This window comes from Kryptolebias marmoratus, linkage group LG11 (assembly GCF_001649575.2).
Source record: "Kryptolebias marmoratus isolate JLee-2015 linkage group LG11, ASM164957v2, whole genome shotgun sequence".
NCBI classification, from domain to species: domain Eukaryota; kingdom Metazoa; phylum Chordata; class Actinopteri; order Cyprinodontiformes; family Rivulidae; genus Kryptolebias; species Kryptolebias marmoratus.
In genome coordinates, this window is record NC_051440.1 from 20,402,948 (window position 1) to 20,420,162 (window position 17,215).

Below are 17,215 nucleotides of genomic sequence, written 5' to 3' on the forward strand. Positions count from 1 at the left end.
AGACAGCAAACAAGCCAGGATTCTCTTTTAAATGCTTCATCATATTATGGTCTGTCGTGTTACTGAGTCTGTCTCTTGAAACGAAAAAAAGAAAAAGCAACAAGAGGAAGAATGTTAATTTTAACTTGATATTACACTTACAGGGTAGGAAACTTAAAGATATCAGATACTTTCCCAGCTTTAAATCGATAACACTCTGACATAGAAATGTCAAACTGCACAGCTGGACACCTCATGGGGTGAGGGTGATCCCTATGGATTTTAAGGCCACAGTGTCAAAGGTCAACATCACAGGTGACCCCTTTGTTCGTGCTCTAACTCTATACACATGTATTCAGGGTGGTCGTCTGAGAGAATAACCAACAAATCTTTTTTTTTTTTTAACAGATTCGGATCCGGTGACTGCAGGAAGTTCCCTGTCATGTTCATTCAAACATCTAAAGTCAACTCTGCCACAGCTTTTGTGCTTCCTGCCGCTGGGTGAACTGTTGCTTCACGGAGATGCGCATCAGCTGCAGCAGCTAACACATCTGGTCTCTGTAACGTGTGTTTACATGTTTAAAGTGTAAAAAATAAAAAGTTCCCAACATCTTTACCTTTTGTGTTCTTTCTTCAAGGCCATCACGTTCTCACAGCTAGCATCGTCTCAGAGATATGCACGTCATGTGTTAATGCACCAGCTGCAGCAAAATATGACAAAAATGTACAAATAGTTGAGCTTTAAATTAGGATTCAGTAGCTACGTCCTAATTAAGGAACTGAATATATATATGTATATATATATATATTGTTGCATTTTCTTATTTTTTTAAAATCTACTTATTTTCTTTTTAAAATTCTCTTAAATATATAACGCTTAAAGGCAAGATTTGTTAAGAACGTTTAGGTTTTACAAGCCACCTTTTTGCTTAACTTGATTAAAAAGACTTTTAGATTTTTCTAACCATATTTTGTTTTAAAATCCAATAAAAGAGTACAGACTTCCTTGATACAGTTTAGGTGACAGAACTGTGAATTTATATTCAATCCTTTTCATTTTATCATAACTGTGACTCAGTCATCAGTTCCTTCTGCTGTGAATGGTGGCCCATTATCATTTTTATTCAAGAAAACACTTTTTTTATCAGATGTGTTGTTTGTTTTGCCATAGAGTGTTTTAATCTTGCATACAGATCTTCTACACTTCCTGTAGGCCTGCGATGTTAGCTGTGCAACTTTCCTGAGTTTCATCAGCACAAAGTTTTGTCATTCTACCCAATGATCTGATGAGTCCTTGTTCTCCTGACCCAGATGGCACAAATAAATCCTCAGTTCATCCATCTGCACTGTTTTCTGAATAGTTACAAATGTTCTTGACGTCAGTGAAGTAAAACAAGACGACGTGTGATCTTACGTAACATCCGTGCTGCAAAAAGCAGCCTCATCGCAGAACCTGAATTCAAAACTTTTATTATTTGAAAGATGCCTTCCCCTTTTGGTTTCAGGAAGTGGGTTTTCAGAAACTTTCCAAGGAACCTCAACTTAATTTTTTATGTGCTTCCACTGCAGTGCGAAAAGGTGCCAGTTTGCATGACAACACTGAAATTTCCTGAAAATAAGATGCATGCTTTCTTAGCACTGATTTCTATCTCAAAATTCAGAATCGTTGTTTTTAAGACTTCATCATTTCATCACTTAACAAGAGAAATTCCTCTTCTGTTTCTCATATATTTGGTGAAGCAAACAAGTAAGAAGAGGTGTAAATAAGGAGCTTTACTTTTAAACAATGCAAAAGTTTACAGAAGCAGCATCTTTGTCCCGGTGCCATGTTGTCTTGAATGTTTTAGATGTGTCCAACGCACTTCATTCAAGATTATTTACCACAACCGCTTGTCACAAAGTTCTGCAAAAGCGTTGTATTGACCCATGGATTCAAACCAGGTGTGCTGAAGCAGGGAAACATCTTAAAACATGCAGGGCAGTGTGCTCCATTGTCCAGGATTGGGAAACACTGGTAAAGTGAGAATGAATCCCAGTAGGCCTACCAACAGGAAAAACAAAAGAACCGAGTCTGGGAGGGAAACAAAGACACGGGTTGGAAAGAAAATCCAACATAGACAAAATATCGAAACCCAAGGACAAGGCTATTAGGATCAACAAAAGTATGAAACTTGAGCAGCAGTGCATTGTTCAAACCATTATACTTTTCCTGATTAATCCAAACTTAAAACTGTGTGTTTTCAGTTGATTCACTTGATAACCTGAGTTACTCTCTAACTGCATCATTGTTGTATCCTGTTTACTTGACAACGACAGATGCAGCACTTCACTTTCACATTCGGCAGTACCTACTGTCCTTCAAGACCTCATTACGATGCAACACACCCAGTTCGGAGCAAACTCACAGGCTGAATATCATGCCCATAAAAGGCGTTTTTTTCAACTGCTGGCTGTTTCATCAGAGAGCCTTTCTCCGTCTCTTTTTCGGTGAATCATGTGAACCCTCTGCTGGAGAAATAAGGAACAGGACCACACAACTAAACTGTGCCTCCTCCGATTACTGGTGACCTCTGTCTTATTTTGACCATTTTGTGTGGCTTTAGTATATTCATTGTTTGTTCTGTTTGGATAGTTTTCAGATTTTTGTTGGTTATTCTCTTTTTTTTCTGTCTTCAGAATGACTTCTTGTATCTTTGACTGAAGATTATTGTTTTTATGTTGTTGTTTTTGTTCTTTTTCTTTAGTGTTTTGTATGTAGTTGATAATGGTTTGTTTCACTTTGGTCTGTTTTAGTTAATTTTGGTTGGCTAGACACTGTCTGCAATCAGACTGACAAAATGATGGAGTTTGAACTCAATTTCAAGAGGAATATCAACTGGGACATCGGTCAGGATATCCGTGTGAGAGTGAGTTTGATTCATATTGTAAAAAGCTCTTTGAGTGGTCAGAAAGACTAGAAAAGCACTATATAAGAGGGTTGGAGATGAGTCTGTCTCATGTGGAGACATTCAGATATCTAGTGAGAAGTGATGGAAGGATGGAGTGGAGATGGATTGACAGATTAGGCAAGTTTTGTTTTGTGCAAAAACGAAACTCTCAGTTTACCGGTCCGTCTTTGTTCCAGCTCTCACCCATTATCACGAGGTATGGATCAGGACCAAAAGACTGAGATCCCAGATAGAAGTGGCAGAAATGACGTTCCTCCGTAGGGTGGGGGCCTCCGTCATCTGGGGGGAACTCAGGAGTCAGCTGAGGTGGTTCAGGCATCTGATTAGGACACCTCCCTCTGGAGGTTTGTCAGGCGTTGGGTCCCACTGGGAGGAGAGGAGAAAGCCAGAACTCCCTGGAGGGATTATGTTTCCTTTCTGGCCCGGGAGTGTCACTGGGGAGAGGGAGGTCTGGGTTTCCCTCCTGGTCCTGTTGCCTCTGCAACCTGACCACGGATAAGTGACAGAAAATGGATGGATGGAAAGTTGTGCTGATGCCAAGATTCAAATTTAAAGATTAAAATCTAATAACCATGAGGTGAATTGAGGTATTTTTCTGTCTCTGTTGCACATTTAAGTCGTCAGCTGTCCCTGATTTAAGGTGAAACCTTCTCCTGCTCTTCATCACTTCTACCCAGGTCATCACCCAGCTGATTGAAAAGGTATGCTCCTTGTCTTGTTATGGTTTTGAAGCGGTTGTGTGTTACTATGTCACTTTGTTTTTGTGTCTAAAGAATCCTTTTGTCTCTCTTGAGTGTCAAAAATAAGTTGTTTTTTTAGTTTCTGTGGACATTACTTTGTTGGATTCTTGACATTTCAGAGTATACAATTCACTTTTTGTTTTGTAGTGCATTTATCTATAATGGTTATGAGCTATTTGGATATAAAGAAAGTTAAATTAAATGGATGAAAAACTAACTATTTAAAGAACTTAAAACATTATGAATATACGTTTGTAAAAAATTTGTGCAACTATAACTGGCAAGTCAAAAAATAGATTCAGTGCTTTGTACATAAAAATTAAGATTGAAATTACACTATCTTGAGGACATTTTAACTGACTAATTGTAAAAAATAAATAAATAAAATGTGTTTTACCGATGACCTACTTTTAGCAGTGTGTAAGCAAAATGACGTGAACTTCTTTGAACGTAACTCAGATGACGACATTACGTTTTTCCGCCTTCAAAATTCATTTTCCAATCATAACGAAGCAAGCCAGGCTGTGGATAATTTCATTGGCTAGTTTTGGTGTCAATCTTATATGTCTCCCCGCCCCTCCCGAACTGTCTCCTCCCCCTTGCAGTGTGTTGAACTCGTAGCTGCTGTTGTTAGAAGGTGAGTGACACACTGACATATATCTGAAAATGTAATTCCATATTTTTAACATTACATGTCAGAATTTCTTTACGCCTGAAGGGTTTCCCGTGAACAGGGTACACGGGAAGAAATCCCCTGTTTTATTTGCTCTGGGTTGTGCGCTAGCATTCGTTTAGACCACAAAACGGACAATAGATGTTATGTTTTTTTTCTTCTTCATCGCTTATAAACATATCTGGATGCGCGCGCAGCCAGGAGTCAACACTGCTAACAGTAGCGACATTTTTTTTAATTTAACGTTTATTTATGTTTTCTTTTTGAACAGTTCATTTCAGTAACAAATTATTTTTAGTACGTCACCATTTTACTGCATGTTTGCGCTGAAAATATTTATCCTGAGTGGGGGGTTTTTTCGCGTTGGGTGGGACCGATCGACGCCATCTTTGTAGATACGGCAACGGAGGCTAATTGTAAACAACGTCAGGAGTCACTAGTTTAATGAGGAAAACGTGGAGGTGGCTCTAACATTTTCCTTGCACTTTGGGTTTTAATATCTTTTCTGACAGGTTACATAAAATAATGTGAATAGGTGTTTATATATTTTGATAATAGTGGTTAATAGAGACTAATGTTTGTAAAAGAGCTCCATATTGGATTTAAGAGGCGTGTCTGTAGTTCTTGCACCATGTTATTTATGGATGAATAAATGTTTATGCATACATTTGCTTTGAATCTAGGGGTCTACTTTACTTTATGTTCACTCAGATCTAATTACTGGTTTTATTTGAGGCTTTTACGCCTGACAGTGTGTTTTTCTGTGGCTGTGACCTCTGATAACACAGCTTTCGTTGTTCACTAAACACGTGAGTAGAAACTGGAGTCATGAGGCTTTTTTCCACAGCCGTAGTTCAGTGAAATGACTGCGGCGATCCGTTCGTCTTTCTGCTGCTTCTGAACCACATCCCGCCCAGACGTTAGCATTCAGAAGTGAAGTGAGCATCCTGGGGTCATGAGTAGATCAGGAAAAAAAAATTAGCCTGAATTCATTATGAGATGAATCTGAAACATCATAACTTTAACTTATTACAAACCTTTGTCATTGAGACCCATAAAGGCCTCTCTAACCTATAGTATACAAATATAATAGTAGAATGTAATCTGCCTCTTCTTTTTTTAGGTGCATCTGACTGCAAAGCATTATGGGTAACACGGACAGTGTGGTGGTACAGAAGCGGCTGGCCCGTTTTCGTCCGGAGGAGCGGTCCATGATCGATGGGTTGTTTGACAAACTTCAGGGTAATGCTGGAGGCTCAGATAAACCAGGGAAGACTCTGACGCTTGAGATGCTTCAGGTGGGATTATTGAAACCAAAAAAACAAAATAAACGTTTCACTGCTGAACTGAAACCTGTGGTGTTATCACGTGATTCTTCTTCAGTTGGTTGACTCTTTGTAGTCTACCTTTCTCTTGTAAAAAACAGCTTTCTGCTCATTTTTTGTGTCCAGCAGGAATAAGCTTTTCCTCTGATAATTTCCTGTCTTCTTTGAGTGCGTCATTCACGGAGAGTTTTTGTCAGTGTGCTGCTGTTTCCGTAACCAACCCTTCGTTTTGTCTCTCCCAGTCCACGATTGGCGGTTTGGCACCGGACTCCATGGTGAAGAGGCTCTATCTTTGCATGTGCAGCCTCAACCTGGGACAGGCAGCACCTTCAGACTTGGAGAAGACCAGCCAGCCTGCTGCCGCCTCTGGAGTCGGTCGGGAACAGCTCATCGTCTTTCTCGCTGACACGATGCGAGGTACTGCCGAGGAACGGGCGCCCCTCGTCTTGGTTATGTCCCACAATGCAGCTGGGGAACCGAAAGATGTCACCTGCTCGCAGGTGGCTGAGGTGAGCAAAGGGATACATTAAACAGGAAATAAAAAATGTGCATTTCTGTGGTCTACTTCTTGATTTATGCATTTCTCCACAGTTCCTGCAGGACCTGATTTCTGCTGTAGTTCAGATTCTGACCTGCAGGGGGCGTCTGCAGGGCTGGGATCCAGATAAAATGGGGGATACCTCCCTGGGTGTTAAACTCCTGGCGGAACAGATGTGTTTTGAGCTCAAACCCTCAGGTAAACCACTGATCTTATTGTTTTTGATCATATTAAGGTATTTTTGACTCCTAATCACCCTAATTTCACTTCTCAGATCAGGGAACTTGTGATGTTTCTTGTCTGGAGGACTGGATCTTTAGGGTCCCCCAGGTGTCAACGTATTTGGAGATGCTGGTAGCTGAAGGTTTAAACGTGTCCCTGAATTCATGGATGGCTCCAACTCTGCTGCCCGTCTGCAAGGAGACGCCCTGGAAAGACCTGAAATGTCTGCTGGACCTGCCCACCCTCATGTGTCTGGCTCCTCAGGTTTTCTGTTTTAATGGTGTTTTTAAAACTTTTCAAAGATAGAAACATGGTTTTGCTTTAACAACACAACTCTAAAATATGATTAATTACAAATAAAATAGATGACTATTTGAATTTCATTTAATAAAGTGAACAGAACTGAATAATAATTCAAAAGGTGAAAATATGTCATCGCAGGGTAAAAAATGTGACAATAATAGGAGTCTACCATGTCTGTCTGTTAGCAAAATATCTCATGAACCCCCGAATGGATTTGAATGAAACCTTCAGGAAATAATCTACAACCGATTACCTTTTGGAGTCAGCCCAAATCAAGATGGCCACCAAAGCTAACATAAAAATGGCTGTAACTCGGTCCATTTTACAAATAATGAGCTAAAGTTGTTGTGGTAGTAGCTGAGAGTCATCCAGCTCTGTTATTTCTCAGCGTAAGATGATCTCAGGTTTAAACTCTGGCAGGAAAGGTGGCGGGTGATATTCAGTCCTTCGTGAAATGCTAGGCCTTTAATTTGTTTACAGCCATATTTTTTTTTAGTTAGTTTGTTTACTTTTTATAAAACTTCTTTATTTGTTTACTGCAGGTCCAGACATGGTTTACTAACTCTTAGGTTTGCTTTCTCATGTAAAACCATCTTTAAAAATCTTTTTTTTTTACTCTTTTATGATTGAAGACAAGTAGACTAATATTTACTCGGACAGAAACATTCATTATTTCACTCATTTATGTTTAAAATTATGCGTTTTCTGCTGACACTCTTCCTCATGTCTGTGCTGATTCCTCTGTAGTTACCAGATGGCTACAGCGCCCCCTGGAGGCTGGTGTTCTCCACACACCTGCATGGGGAGAGCTTCACCAAGATGATGTCGGGCCTGATGCATCATGGTCCGACCCTGCTGCTCATCAGAGACACCAAGGGCCACGTCTTCGGGGGCTTTGCGTCACAAACCTGGGAGATGAAGCCTCAGTTCCAGGGTGGGACAAGAAGCCATTTTGATGCTTGAATTTATGTTGCTTACACTTACGCTGGTTGGCCAGTAGGTGGCAGCGTTTGGGACGTCATCTGTTTGGGCTTCACTGTGCATGTTATCATTCATTCATGCACAATTTCAACAAAAATGAGACTAAACCAATTATTTTGGTGTTTTAAGTGTTAATGATGGCCCTCATTGTGATCACAACAACCCAACAAATAAGGAAACAGCTAAACTGACTGTAAATAACTTGCAGATGTAGCAGAAGTTTTTGAAAAGCTGAGATCTGACTTTAAGGCGCTCCATCGCCCAGCTTGATCCCTGATATTCGTCCCCAACCACTTTCTGAACCGATCTTTCTTTTCTTTCACGTTTAGCAGCAGATTCACGCCTGTATTTCCACCCAAACGAGCCTCTAGGCTCAACCGATTCTGACATATTTGTTTTACCTACACAAACTACGACCAACCAGACGTAGGTCAGTCACATGACAGGAGCTTCCACTTTGTTTACACTGAGTGAGGACCTGCATTTCAGAAAACTACAGGAGTGAACTCTTTTAGATTGCACCATTTGATACAGTCCAGGATGACCTCTTTTGTGTTTAATATCATATTTGCTGCATTCACTTAGTATCCTCTCAGCTAATCAGACCTCTGTTAATGCACAGTAAGCAGAATTCTCTTATTGTTGTTGATTTTTCTGTTAAAACGTATGTTTTATGTAATGCAGCTTTTTTTGCAGATCTTTAAGACTTCCTGCCTTGCAGCTAAACAATTTTTAAATTAAAAACAATTAAGAAACAACCAACGTGAGACTGAGGAATTCAGCATTTTGTCTTTTAGAGATGCAGATGACTTTGTGCTTTAAAAGCTTTACTTGTGTGCAGTCAGCAGATCTCTGATGAACATGTTGAGGAAGTAATCCTCCTTGTTTGAATACTGAAGACAGTCTCTTGCCTCTTCTGTCGGATCTTCATGATTTGTATATTTGTGTGCTCGCAGGTGACTCCAGATGCTTCCTGTTCTCTGTGTTCCCCTCTCTGAGAGTCTACACAGCGACAGGGTACAACGAGCACTTCATGTACCTCAACCAGCACCAGCAGACAATGCCCAACGGACTGGTGAGGCCGCACAGCTTCACTGGAAGAGAACGCTAACGCCGCCGCTTGTGGCTCCGGATTCGCTCTGATGGAACTTTAACTGTAGCTTCCCTCAGTTAGTCAGTCTGAGCTGAAACAATGCTGCAGATTAGACCGTCACAACACTTCGTTTTTCAGATAAATCTGAAGAAACGGTAAAACCTGAATCTTTTTACATGAAACTGATTGGGTCTGTGGGTGGATGCCGGACTGTGATTGGTGGTTTTAAGCAAAGAAAACAAAGTTTCTGCCTCTGATTCAACAAGTTCATCTGAAAACTCAGGCTGCTGAGAGCAGGGAGAACGAAACAGGACATCCTAAAGTAAAATCAGGGATTAAATTAGTTACTTAGATGACAATTTCACATTGAAATTTTATAGTTTTATAAGCTATATGTTATTTTTTTTTGACATCTTGAAAGACTTGGCATCAAAACTGCCACATTTAGATGAGTGAAAAGTTTGTGAGATAAAACAACTGTTTTGTGTTTTCCCCTCATCAGGGGATGGGCGGGCAGCACGACTACTTCGGCCTGTGGCTGGACAGCGATTTTGGTCAGGGTCACAGCCGTGCACGGCCCAAGTGCACCACCTTCGGCAGCCCTCAGCTCTCCGCAGACGAGGACTTCATCCTGGACTCCATGGAAGTGTGGGCGGTGGGGAAACCAAAGAAGCCTGAAGGGGTACGTGTTTTATTTTGAAGCCGGGTTATAAATGTTGTGTTTCCAGCAGACGGGGTCAGAGGAAGCGACGAGGCTTCTCAAGAAGCTGAAGTTGTTAGCGCCGCAGTTGTAGAAAGTAAAAAAATAGAAGAAACAAAAAGCTTCCATCTCATCACAGGTTGATGCTGAGAAAACCCCTTCTGCTCAGAATAACAACCTGATTTCACTCCGGGTTTGTCATCGTCACGGTGCAGATCGACCTGATTAAAGATGGCTGCCGCAGAGAATCAACAAACATGGCTTCAGCTCAGTCAGTTCAACAAATATTGAGCTAATATTTGGTGTGGTAGTAGCTGAGAGTCATTCACAACACGTACTCTGAGCGCTAACAGATTGCAAATTTTGGCTTTAACTACTGTCTGTCTGTTAGCGAAATATCTCATGAACCACTGGGTGGATTTTGATGAAACTTTCAGGAAATAATGATTGGATAAACATATACAGCTGAATACCTTTTGGAATCAACCCAATTCAAGATGGCCGTCACAGCCAACTGGCTATAATTCAGTCAGTTTTACATATATTGTGCTAAGTTTGGGTGTGGTAGTAGCTGAGAGTCATTCACAACACGTGACTGGTGAGCCTTTTTTGTCTTTAACTCTTTAAACTTTCTGATTTCTACCATATTTCCATGATAACACGTAGAGAACTTTGCTCTTGTTGGTATTTTTGCGACAGTAATTACCACAACATTGATGGCTGCAGGAATAATAAGTGGAAAGGGATTACATAAGCCTGCTGAAAGTGAAACGATACTTGTCACAGCTTAGGTCTTTGAGTCTTCAGGAAGAACTGATGCTCTTTCAGACATGAAGTCGTCTGCTGGTCAGGGAGCCAACGAGCCGGAGGAGAGACGTGTGGAGAAAACATCTCCTCAAACGTCAGAAACTCTTTGTTTTTTTTTGTTCTGGTGCTCGATGAGGACCGCTCGGCGCGCGCATCAGCCGTGTAATTAAACGTACCGCGAACAGAAACTCATTTACATCCCGGCTGTTTTACATGTTACATCTGTTTCCTTTTAAACCCGCGGCTCTCCTGTGGGTTTCAGGGCGACGAGGAGGAGGAGGAGGAGGAGGGGAAGAAGAGCATCCTGAACGTGGATCCGGAGGTTCAGGCCATGATGGAGCTGACGGGGAAGACTCTGCACAGTGAGGGCTTCAGGGAGCTGGAGGAAGACCTGGATTAAGGAGAAGCAGGTTTTAACTCAGGCTCCCATTCTGCCGGGTACTGACCCCTCCAGACGTGGAGAGATGGCATATTTACTTCAAATCTTTTTTTGTTTTTTAAACTGACAAACTGTTGATTCCTATAATACTAAAATCAAGCAGCTTAAAGCTTACAATCCTGAATAAAAGCTTAAAAGTGGGCCGTAAAGTTTGACACAACATCCACAAAGCAGACTTTCGGCCACTTTTCACCATCAGTGTAAGAGATTTGGGCGTGGGTTCACACTCTCACTCCGCTGCTCTCTCTCTTTTTTTTTTTTTGCACGTGTTTCTAACTTTCAAATAGTAGAAAAATGAGCCGTTTTGCTTGAAATGCCCCAATTATTATTGAAAATCGTGAGTTTGTTTGTAAAAGTGAGTGAAAACCTTTTGTTTACTAAAGCTCAGACATGATTCTGGGAATAATCAGCATCAGGGAGAAGAATCGTTTCCTCCCTCCTTGAATTTCCATCATAAGCAGGTTAACCACTTTAGTATTGATCTTTCTTAACTTTAAAATGTTTATGCTGAATTAATTTTTGCACTACTTTTGTTTTTGTGATCATCCGGACCTATAAATCAGTCAAAGAGCTGGTCGTACCTGATGGTAATATTCCAGTTATAAACAAACAAACAAGCAGACGTCCCGACTCGATCCACGCTTCATTAAATGTTTGTTTCAGGAGGAACATCTCAGAGTCGCTCTTAGAGCTTTTCTTTACGAATATTTTAGTCGTTAAACCTCTGAAGGCGTTAAAATGACTCAAAACAAGAGCTGCAGTGTTTCTTTTCCTCTGCTCTTCATCTAAACGCAGGAAGTGGAATCATCTCAGAAATAGTTGCATTCAGGAGGTAAATGTTTGTCACCTTTCTGCTCATCACTTCCATAACGTTACGTCACACAGATGACATAAAGTCGTGTAAAAACGTTCCACATCAACATGATTCAAGGGCTCCAGCTTTCTTTTTTTGTTGTTTTTTAAAGTCAGAAACCTCCAGAAAACGCTGCTACTCATTCAACATTTTGTCAGAATCAGGCTTCTAATTTTTCTACAAAAACAACAACAATAGAAGCAAACATTTCCTCACAGAATCTCTCAAATCGAGTCAGTCTTCATATATTGAGGAACCAAGTTTTTACATTTCTGGGACGTATCTCCAGTCTCTCTCCATTTCTGTACGAAAACCTTATTTAGGATATTTCTTCAGATTCAGCTGCTTTTAGCGGAGAACATATCTCTGATTTGTCTCCTGGGCCATAACTCCAAACAGAAAGAACTTTTTGGTCCGGGGGAAACGGTTATCTGGGATACATTTTCCCAGTTTCTTTACCGTTTTTTCCAGTAACCCATTTATAACGAGTCGACGTCATTAATCAGTAATGGAAAGAAGCTGAGAGAGAAAACTTTAAAACACTTTGTTATGTGAATACACCTTGAGTCGAATTGTGTTAGAGAACCTTTTGGGATTGTCCAGTTTTACTTCAGTTTCTCTCTAAATAAATGAAATAAAAGCACAGATCTGAAATAACATTAAGTTAAAATTAGATCAGTAAATCAGCCGTGTGTTTCAGTAATCTGAAATATGGATTTACTGTTAATATATTACACTAGTTAGAAAATTAGTTGATGAAAATGATTAAGAAATGATTGTTTTAGGGTAAAAAACACCACTGAACTCTTATTGATAAGAAGTTTTGAGACGGTGAACGGCTCGTGGACAAACGTCACGCGTCGTTAATGAAACTTGAACATCTTCGGCTTTGTCAGCAGTACGGAGACTCGTCTACCTCAGACCAGCTGAACAGTTTGTGTTCCACGGATGAAAATGTGATTTTTCTTTTTGTAGTGAAAAGATGCTGTATGTGTAGTGAACACTTAAAGCTGATAAATCCGCCTGTCTTGTGTGTTGGTTTTTAATTCTCTGCCTGTATTTGCTCTCGTCCGTCAGACGGGTTATAAAAACATAAACGCTGCATCGCGCTGACCTGAACACCTGTTGGAAGGCTGAAAGGCAGCCTTGTGCGCCTCTTCTTCCTCCTCGTCTGCACAGCTATCATGCAAATAACTGAGCCGAGTTACTGATGCAAATCCAGGCGAGCCGCTCACACATCGTCACTGCGGGGCTCGTTCTGCAGGATTAGAAATATTTAAGGTAAAACTGCACGTTTTATTTAAAAAATGAGAAAATAAACTCATCTGCTGTTACCAAAAAAACACTAAATTTGTTCCACTTAAGGCCTCATTGTTTTAATTCAGTTTTTTTCTCCTACAGTGTTTTTCAACCACTCTTCACATAAATATCAAACCTAAATGTTTCTTTTTTAAAAATTTTTTTTAATCAATTAAGAATAAACTGAGGGGAAATTAGGGGTTCAGTTTGTTGCCTCAGGATGAACCGTCTTCAGAGATAAACATTCAGTTTAATGTTGTTATAACTTCAGAACACAGCTTCTAAATCTCCTACAGAAAAATGGATCAGAAACTAAAATATTTAAATTAATTTTAGACATTTTAAACCTTTAGATCAGAACCCTGTCTGGGTCACAGAACAACAATTTACCTGCAGTCATTAAAGGGGAAAAAAGAGGTGTAGTATGGGTTTGAGCTGTTTGTGTTGTCATCGTTTGTGTAGTTAATTAAGAGTATTTGTGTTGTTATTTTTTGGGGGGGTCAGAAGCTGAAAAGTGTCCACATTAAACCACACATTTAAACATTTAAAGCGTGAACCATCCGGCCCGCGCCTCCAACCATCCAGCAGGTTCCCAGAGAGGCTGAGATTCGTGAACTGCAGCAAAGTTAACAAACGAATAAACGTCACATAAATGAGATGTTGAAAAAGAACGAACTCCCAGCCGCGATGAAAAAGGCCAAAGATGGAAGATAACCAGCAGCAGGAGCTGGTTTCGCTCTGATCCGTTTTCTACTAAAACCTCTAAGTTTCATTTATTACTGTGAGAAAGAAAGAAATCCTGGTTTTTATGTTTGTTTTGAGAAACCTCCTCCTTTCCTTCTTTTCTTGTCCAGCTGGTTGTTTCTGTGCAGGTGGATCAGACTAATACAGCCGTTCTGCACCTAAAAAAAAGGGTTTAAATACAGATTCTTATCACCTGAAGACAAAACGATAACGTTTTGAACCCGTGTCTGTTTTACGTTTAGCAAAACATCTGAACCAGAGTACGGATGTTTGCCCACGACTGATTGAAACCTTTCAAGATGGCTGCCACAGATAATCATTGAGCTGAAACTTGGTGTGGTAGTAGCTGAGAGTCGTCCTCAAAGCACTACACGACGGGATGGGTCAGCTTCTCATCTCCAGATTTTAATTAAACTTTTAATTAGTAATCATTGATTAGGGTTGATTAGGTTTGAAGCCAACCCAAATCAAGATGGCCGCCGAAGCCAAAAGAAAAAGGGAGTCTGCAGCAGAGGTGGTTGTAGCTGAGAGTCATCCTCAAAGTAAACCCTGAGGGCTGACACGTGCGGCGGGTGACATGCAAACTTCCCCTCCAGGAGGTCTCCGGTTTGCAATCATTTTTTATTTTAAACTCTGACATTTATTAAAAGTAAAAGCTGTAGTTCTGCTTCTGGTTGTGGAGGAAACAGCCCATCATCCTGCAGGTCACAGCAGCCGCTCGGAGCCTCTTAGTTTGCATAGATATCGTCTTTGCTTCCGGACTTTTTTTTTTTATAACTTGCTCGCTGTTCCTATAATGCGAGTGAACTTTTACTTCCTTGAAACCGCGCTGATAGAGGAACTGACCGTCCTGCGGCTGGCCTTTTGACAACACTCCACATCCTCTCCTGCTTCGTTTCATAACTTTCAAACCATGATCTGATTAAAAACAAACAAATAAACAAAACTAAGAGCCTGAGACAACAAGCCGACGGTCTTCGCGGAGAAGCAGCGTTCACCCCGGAAAGGTAAGCGCCTTTTGCTCGGGTCTGGTTCTTTCTGTCGGGTTTTTTTTTAATTGAGGGTTCAGCCTCGGAGGAAGGGAAGTCCGGGTTCTACGGGCCGGTTTCTCTGCAGAACCTGTCAGGACGATCCTGCAGCTGCTGCGTTCACGGACCTGCGGGAACATCCAGCTCCGCTCCCCGGTCTGTTTGAAAGGCTCGTTTTCAGACCCTGACTGGGCTCAGTGATGAGCTGTGAGGGCCCCCCTTCCTCCTCCTCCAGGGGACCCAGACCTGTCAAAGCAGCATCAGACCCACCTCTGGACACCCATCTGTCCTTCAGGACTCTGTCTTCATGAAGATCTGAACCTTCAGCTTCTCATCCTTCTTGCTGGTTGTCCATCTCAGAAGTAGCTTCTCGTCTCTTACTGTCGATTCTTTGGGAATTTCTGGCTTCGTTTGGCTGCTTTGGACTTTTGGTCACATTGTGTTTCATTTTGGATCATATTGTGTCTCTTAAAAACTCTTTGGTCATTTAGCACCTTTAGAGCCGCACCTCTTCTTCTGGAGCTCACCTGACCCTGTTGGGTGGTCAGGACTCCCATTTCCTTTGTAGTTATATCGAAGCCCAACTGTAATATTGAGCTCATTAACTGGTTAACTCGTCTGTAACGCTGTAGATGATTTCAAACAACGTGCAAAAGCAACAAGAAAACAGGGACTGTCTACAGAATGAAGATAAAAATGGATTCAGATTGATGTATGATGTCTACAAGAACTAAACACAGGATTTAAATACACAAAAATAGAAAAGGCTCAGCTTGGTTGGACTTTTAAAGCAGCAATAAGTCAAATGTTTACCTGTAATCAGACATTTATCTGCCTGGATTATTTAATTTATCCTTCAGAAATGAGCTTTTCTCAGAACGACTCCTTCAGAGTAAAGGTAAACTTGCACTGCTGCATGTTTTAGGGGATTGTTTTTTGGTTTTTTATATTATAAATCTGTTTCTTTTTAAACAGTCAGTTTAAATAATTAGCAGCGGACGAGTTGAGCAATTTTTACACTTATTTTAAAAAGATGATTTCAAAAGTGAAACTGCAAACGAATCTGATTCGACGTTCAGATAAAAAGGTTTGTTAGAGATAAAGAACCGAATTGCTGTGGTTTTTCCTGCAGCCCTTTTTGTTAATTAATGTTGAGCTGAAACACACGGTTCTGTTGAAAGGTTGGTAATTTTCCGTTATTTTGTGAAAGACCGACTGAAGCAGTTATTAGTCCTCTAAAAGCAAATCTGTGTTCCTCAGAAGTGTTTTATTTTGATGTTTTTTCCACAAAAACCCCTGAATGTTAATTACCATGTCTGGCTGTCCTCGCCTCATTCCTCAGCTGGTGAATTAGTACCACGAATAAACGCGCCTCATCCCCGTCTTCTCTTTTTTCTCTGTAGAAGAGATTATTTTAATCCAAGTGATGATTGTTGTCATTGTTGGGTTAATTTAGCCAGAAATGTTTGAGCCAAACTGAAACTTTTAAGAGGAAAAAAAACTTTGTTTCACAAGTTACACTGAAGAGGAGTCAGAGTGGTAATGTTTACGCTTCACTTATATTATAACACAACAGGTGACTTTCTGAAAACATCACAGCTGCAATGTGATGCTGACGGCAGCTGATGGCAGCTAAAGGCAGCTGATGGCAGCTAAAGGCAGCTGACGGCAGCTGATGGCAGCTAAAGGCAGCTGACGGCAGCTAAAGGCTGCTGACGGCAGCTAAAGGCAGCTGATGGCAGCTAAAGGCAGCTGACGGCAGCTAAAGGCAGCTGACGGCAGCTGATGGCAGCTAAAGGCAGCTGAAGGCAGCTGATGGCAGCTAAAGGCTGCTGACGGCAGCTAAAGGCAGCTGATGGCAGCTAAAGGCAGCTGATGGCAGCTAAAGGCAGCTGATGGCAGCTAAAGGCAGCTGATGGCAGCTAAAGGCTGCTGATGGCAGCTAAAGGCAGCTGATGGCAGCTGAAAGAATTTACAGCTCTGATCTGAGTCTAAAACTCATTGAGATCTGCTGGTTTTCAACCAGTCTGTAAGTCTGAGGCTGCAGGTAACAGGAACATGGATTGGTTGGTTAGTTAGCTGCAGGTAACAGGAACATGGATTAATGGGTTTTGCAGACATAGGCAGGTAGTTGCTTGTTATGTACTAAAAGGTTCCCTACCTGACTCCACTGATAGTGAAGAGTCATTTGAATGGGGAAAACAGGATCAGAGTTTATACTTAGATTGGTAGAAAACTCACAAACAAACATGACTTGATCTGATGTTGGAATATTTCTATATTTAATAAACCAGCTGGTGTCATAGTTTAGCATCTTTGGAACGTAAAGGCTCATAAAATCTTGATGCTGTTGTCGCAACCACAATATGTCAGGTCTGCCATCTTAAAATAAGATCAAAACACACCGAGTGCTTCTTACATGACCTGTTTCCTCCCATCTTCTCAGCGCGTGCAAATAAACTGCAGATCCAAAGCATTTAAGTTAGATAATCTCAGATATGAGAATCCTCAACTTTTCTTTAATCTGTTGAGATCATAAAACT

At 41.0% G+C, this 17,215-nt stretch overlaps 2 protein-coding genes across 3 annotated transcripts in view; both read left to right on the forward strand.

The window, feature by feature from the left end:
• The first annotated feature begins 4,225 nt into the window (after window positions 1-4,225).
• meak7 (MTOR associated protein, eak-7 homolog) lies at window positions 4,226-12,625 on the forward strand. 2 transcript variants are annotated; one of them, XM_017419085.2, is made up of 9 exons: window positions 4,226-4,304; window positions 5,464-5,638; window positions 5,908-6,174; window positions 6,257-6,401; window positions 6,478-6,689; window positions 7,476-7,662; window positions 8,666-8,784; window positions 9,305-9,484; window positions 10,572-12,625. In XM_017419085.2, exons 2-9 carry the CDS (start codon window positions 5,486-5,488, stop codon window positions 10,707-10,709), a joined length of 1,401 nt encoding a protein of 466 aa, XP_017274574.1. In that variant the 5' UTR covers window positions 4,226-4,304; window positions 5,464-5,485; the 3' UTR covers window positions 10,710-12,625. The 2 variants fall into 2 exon arrangements, with proteins under 2 accessions (XP_017274574.1, XP_037834290.1); XM_037978362.1 differs by lacking the exon at window positions 4,226-4,304 and having other exon boundaries at window positions 4,368-5,638.
• A 1,755-nt stretch (window positions 12,626-14,380) lies between these two features.
• The window catches only part of plcg2 (phospholipase C, gamma 2), a 28,717-nt gene continuing 25,882 nt past the window's right edge, over window positions 14,381-17,215 (forward strand). Inside the window, exon 1 of the mRNA XM_017418868.3 lies at window positions 14,381-14,651. The gene's annotated coding sequence lies outside the window, so the exon portion shown is untranslated. The remainder of the gene's footprint in view (window positions 14,652-17,215) is intronic.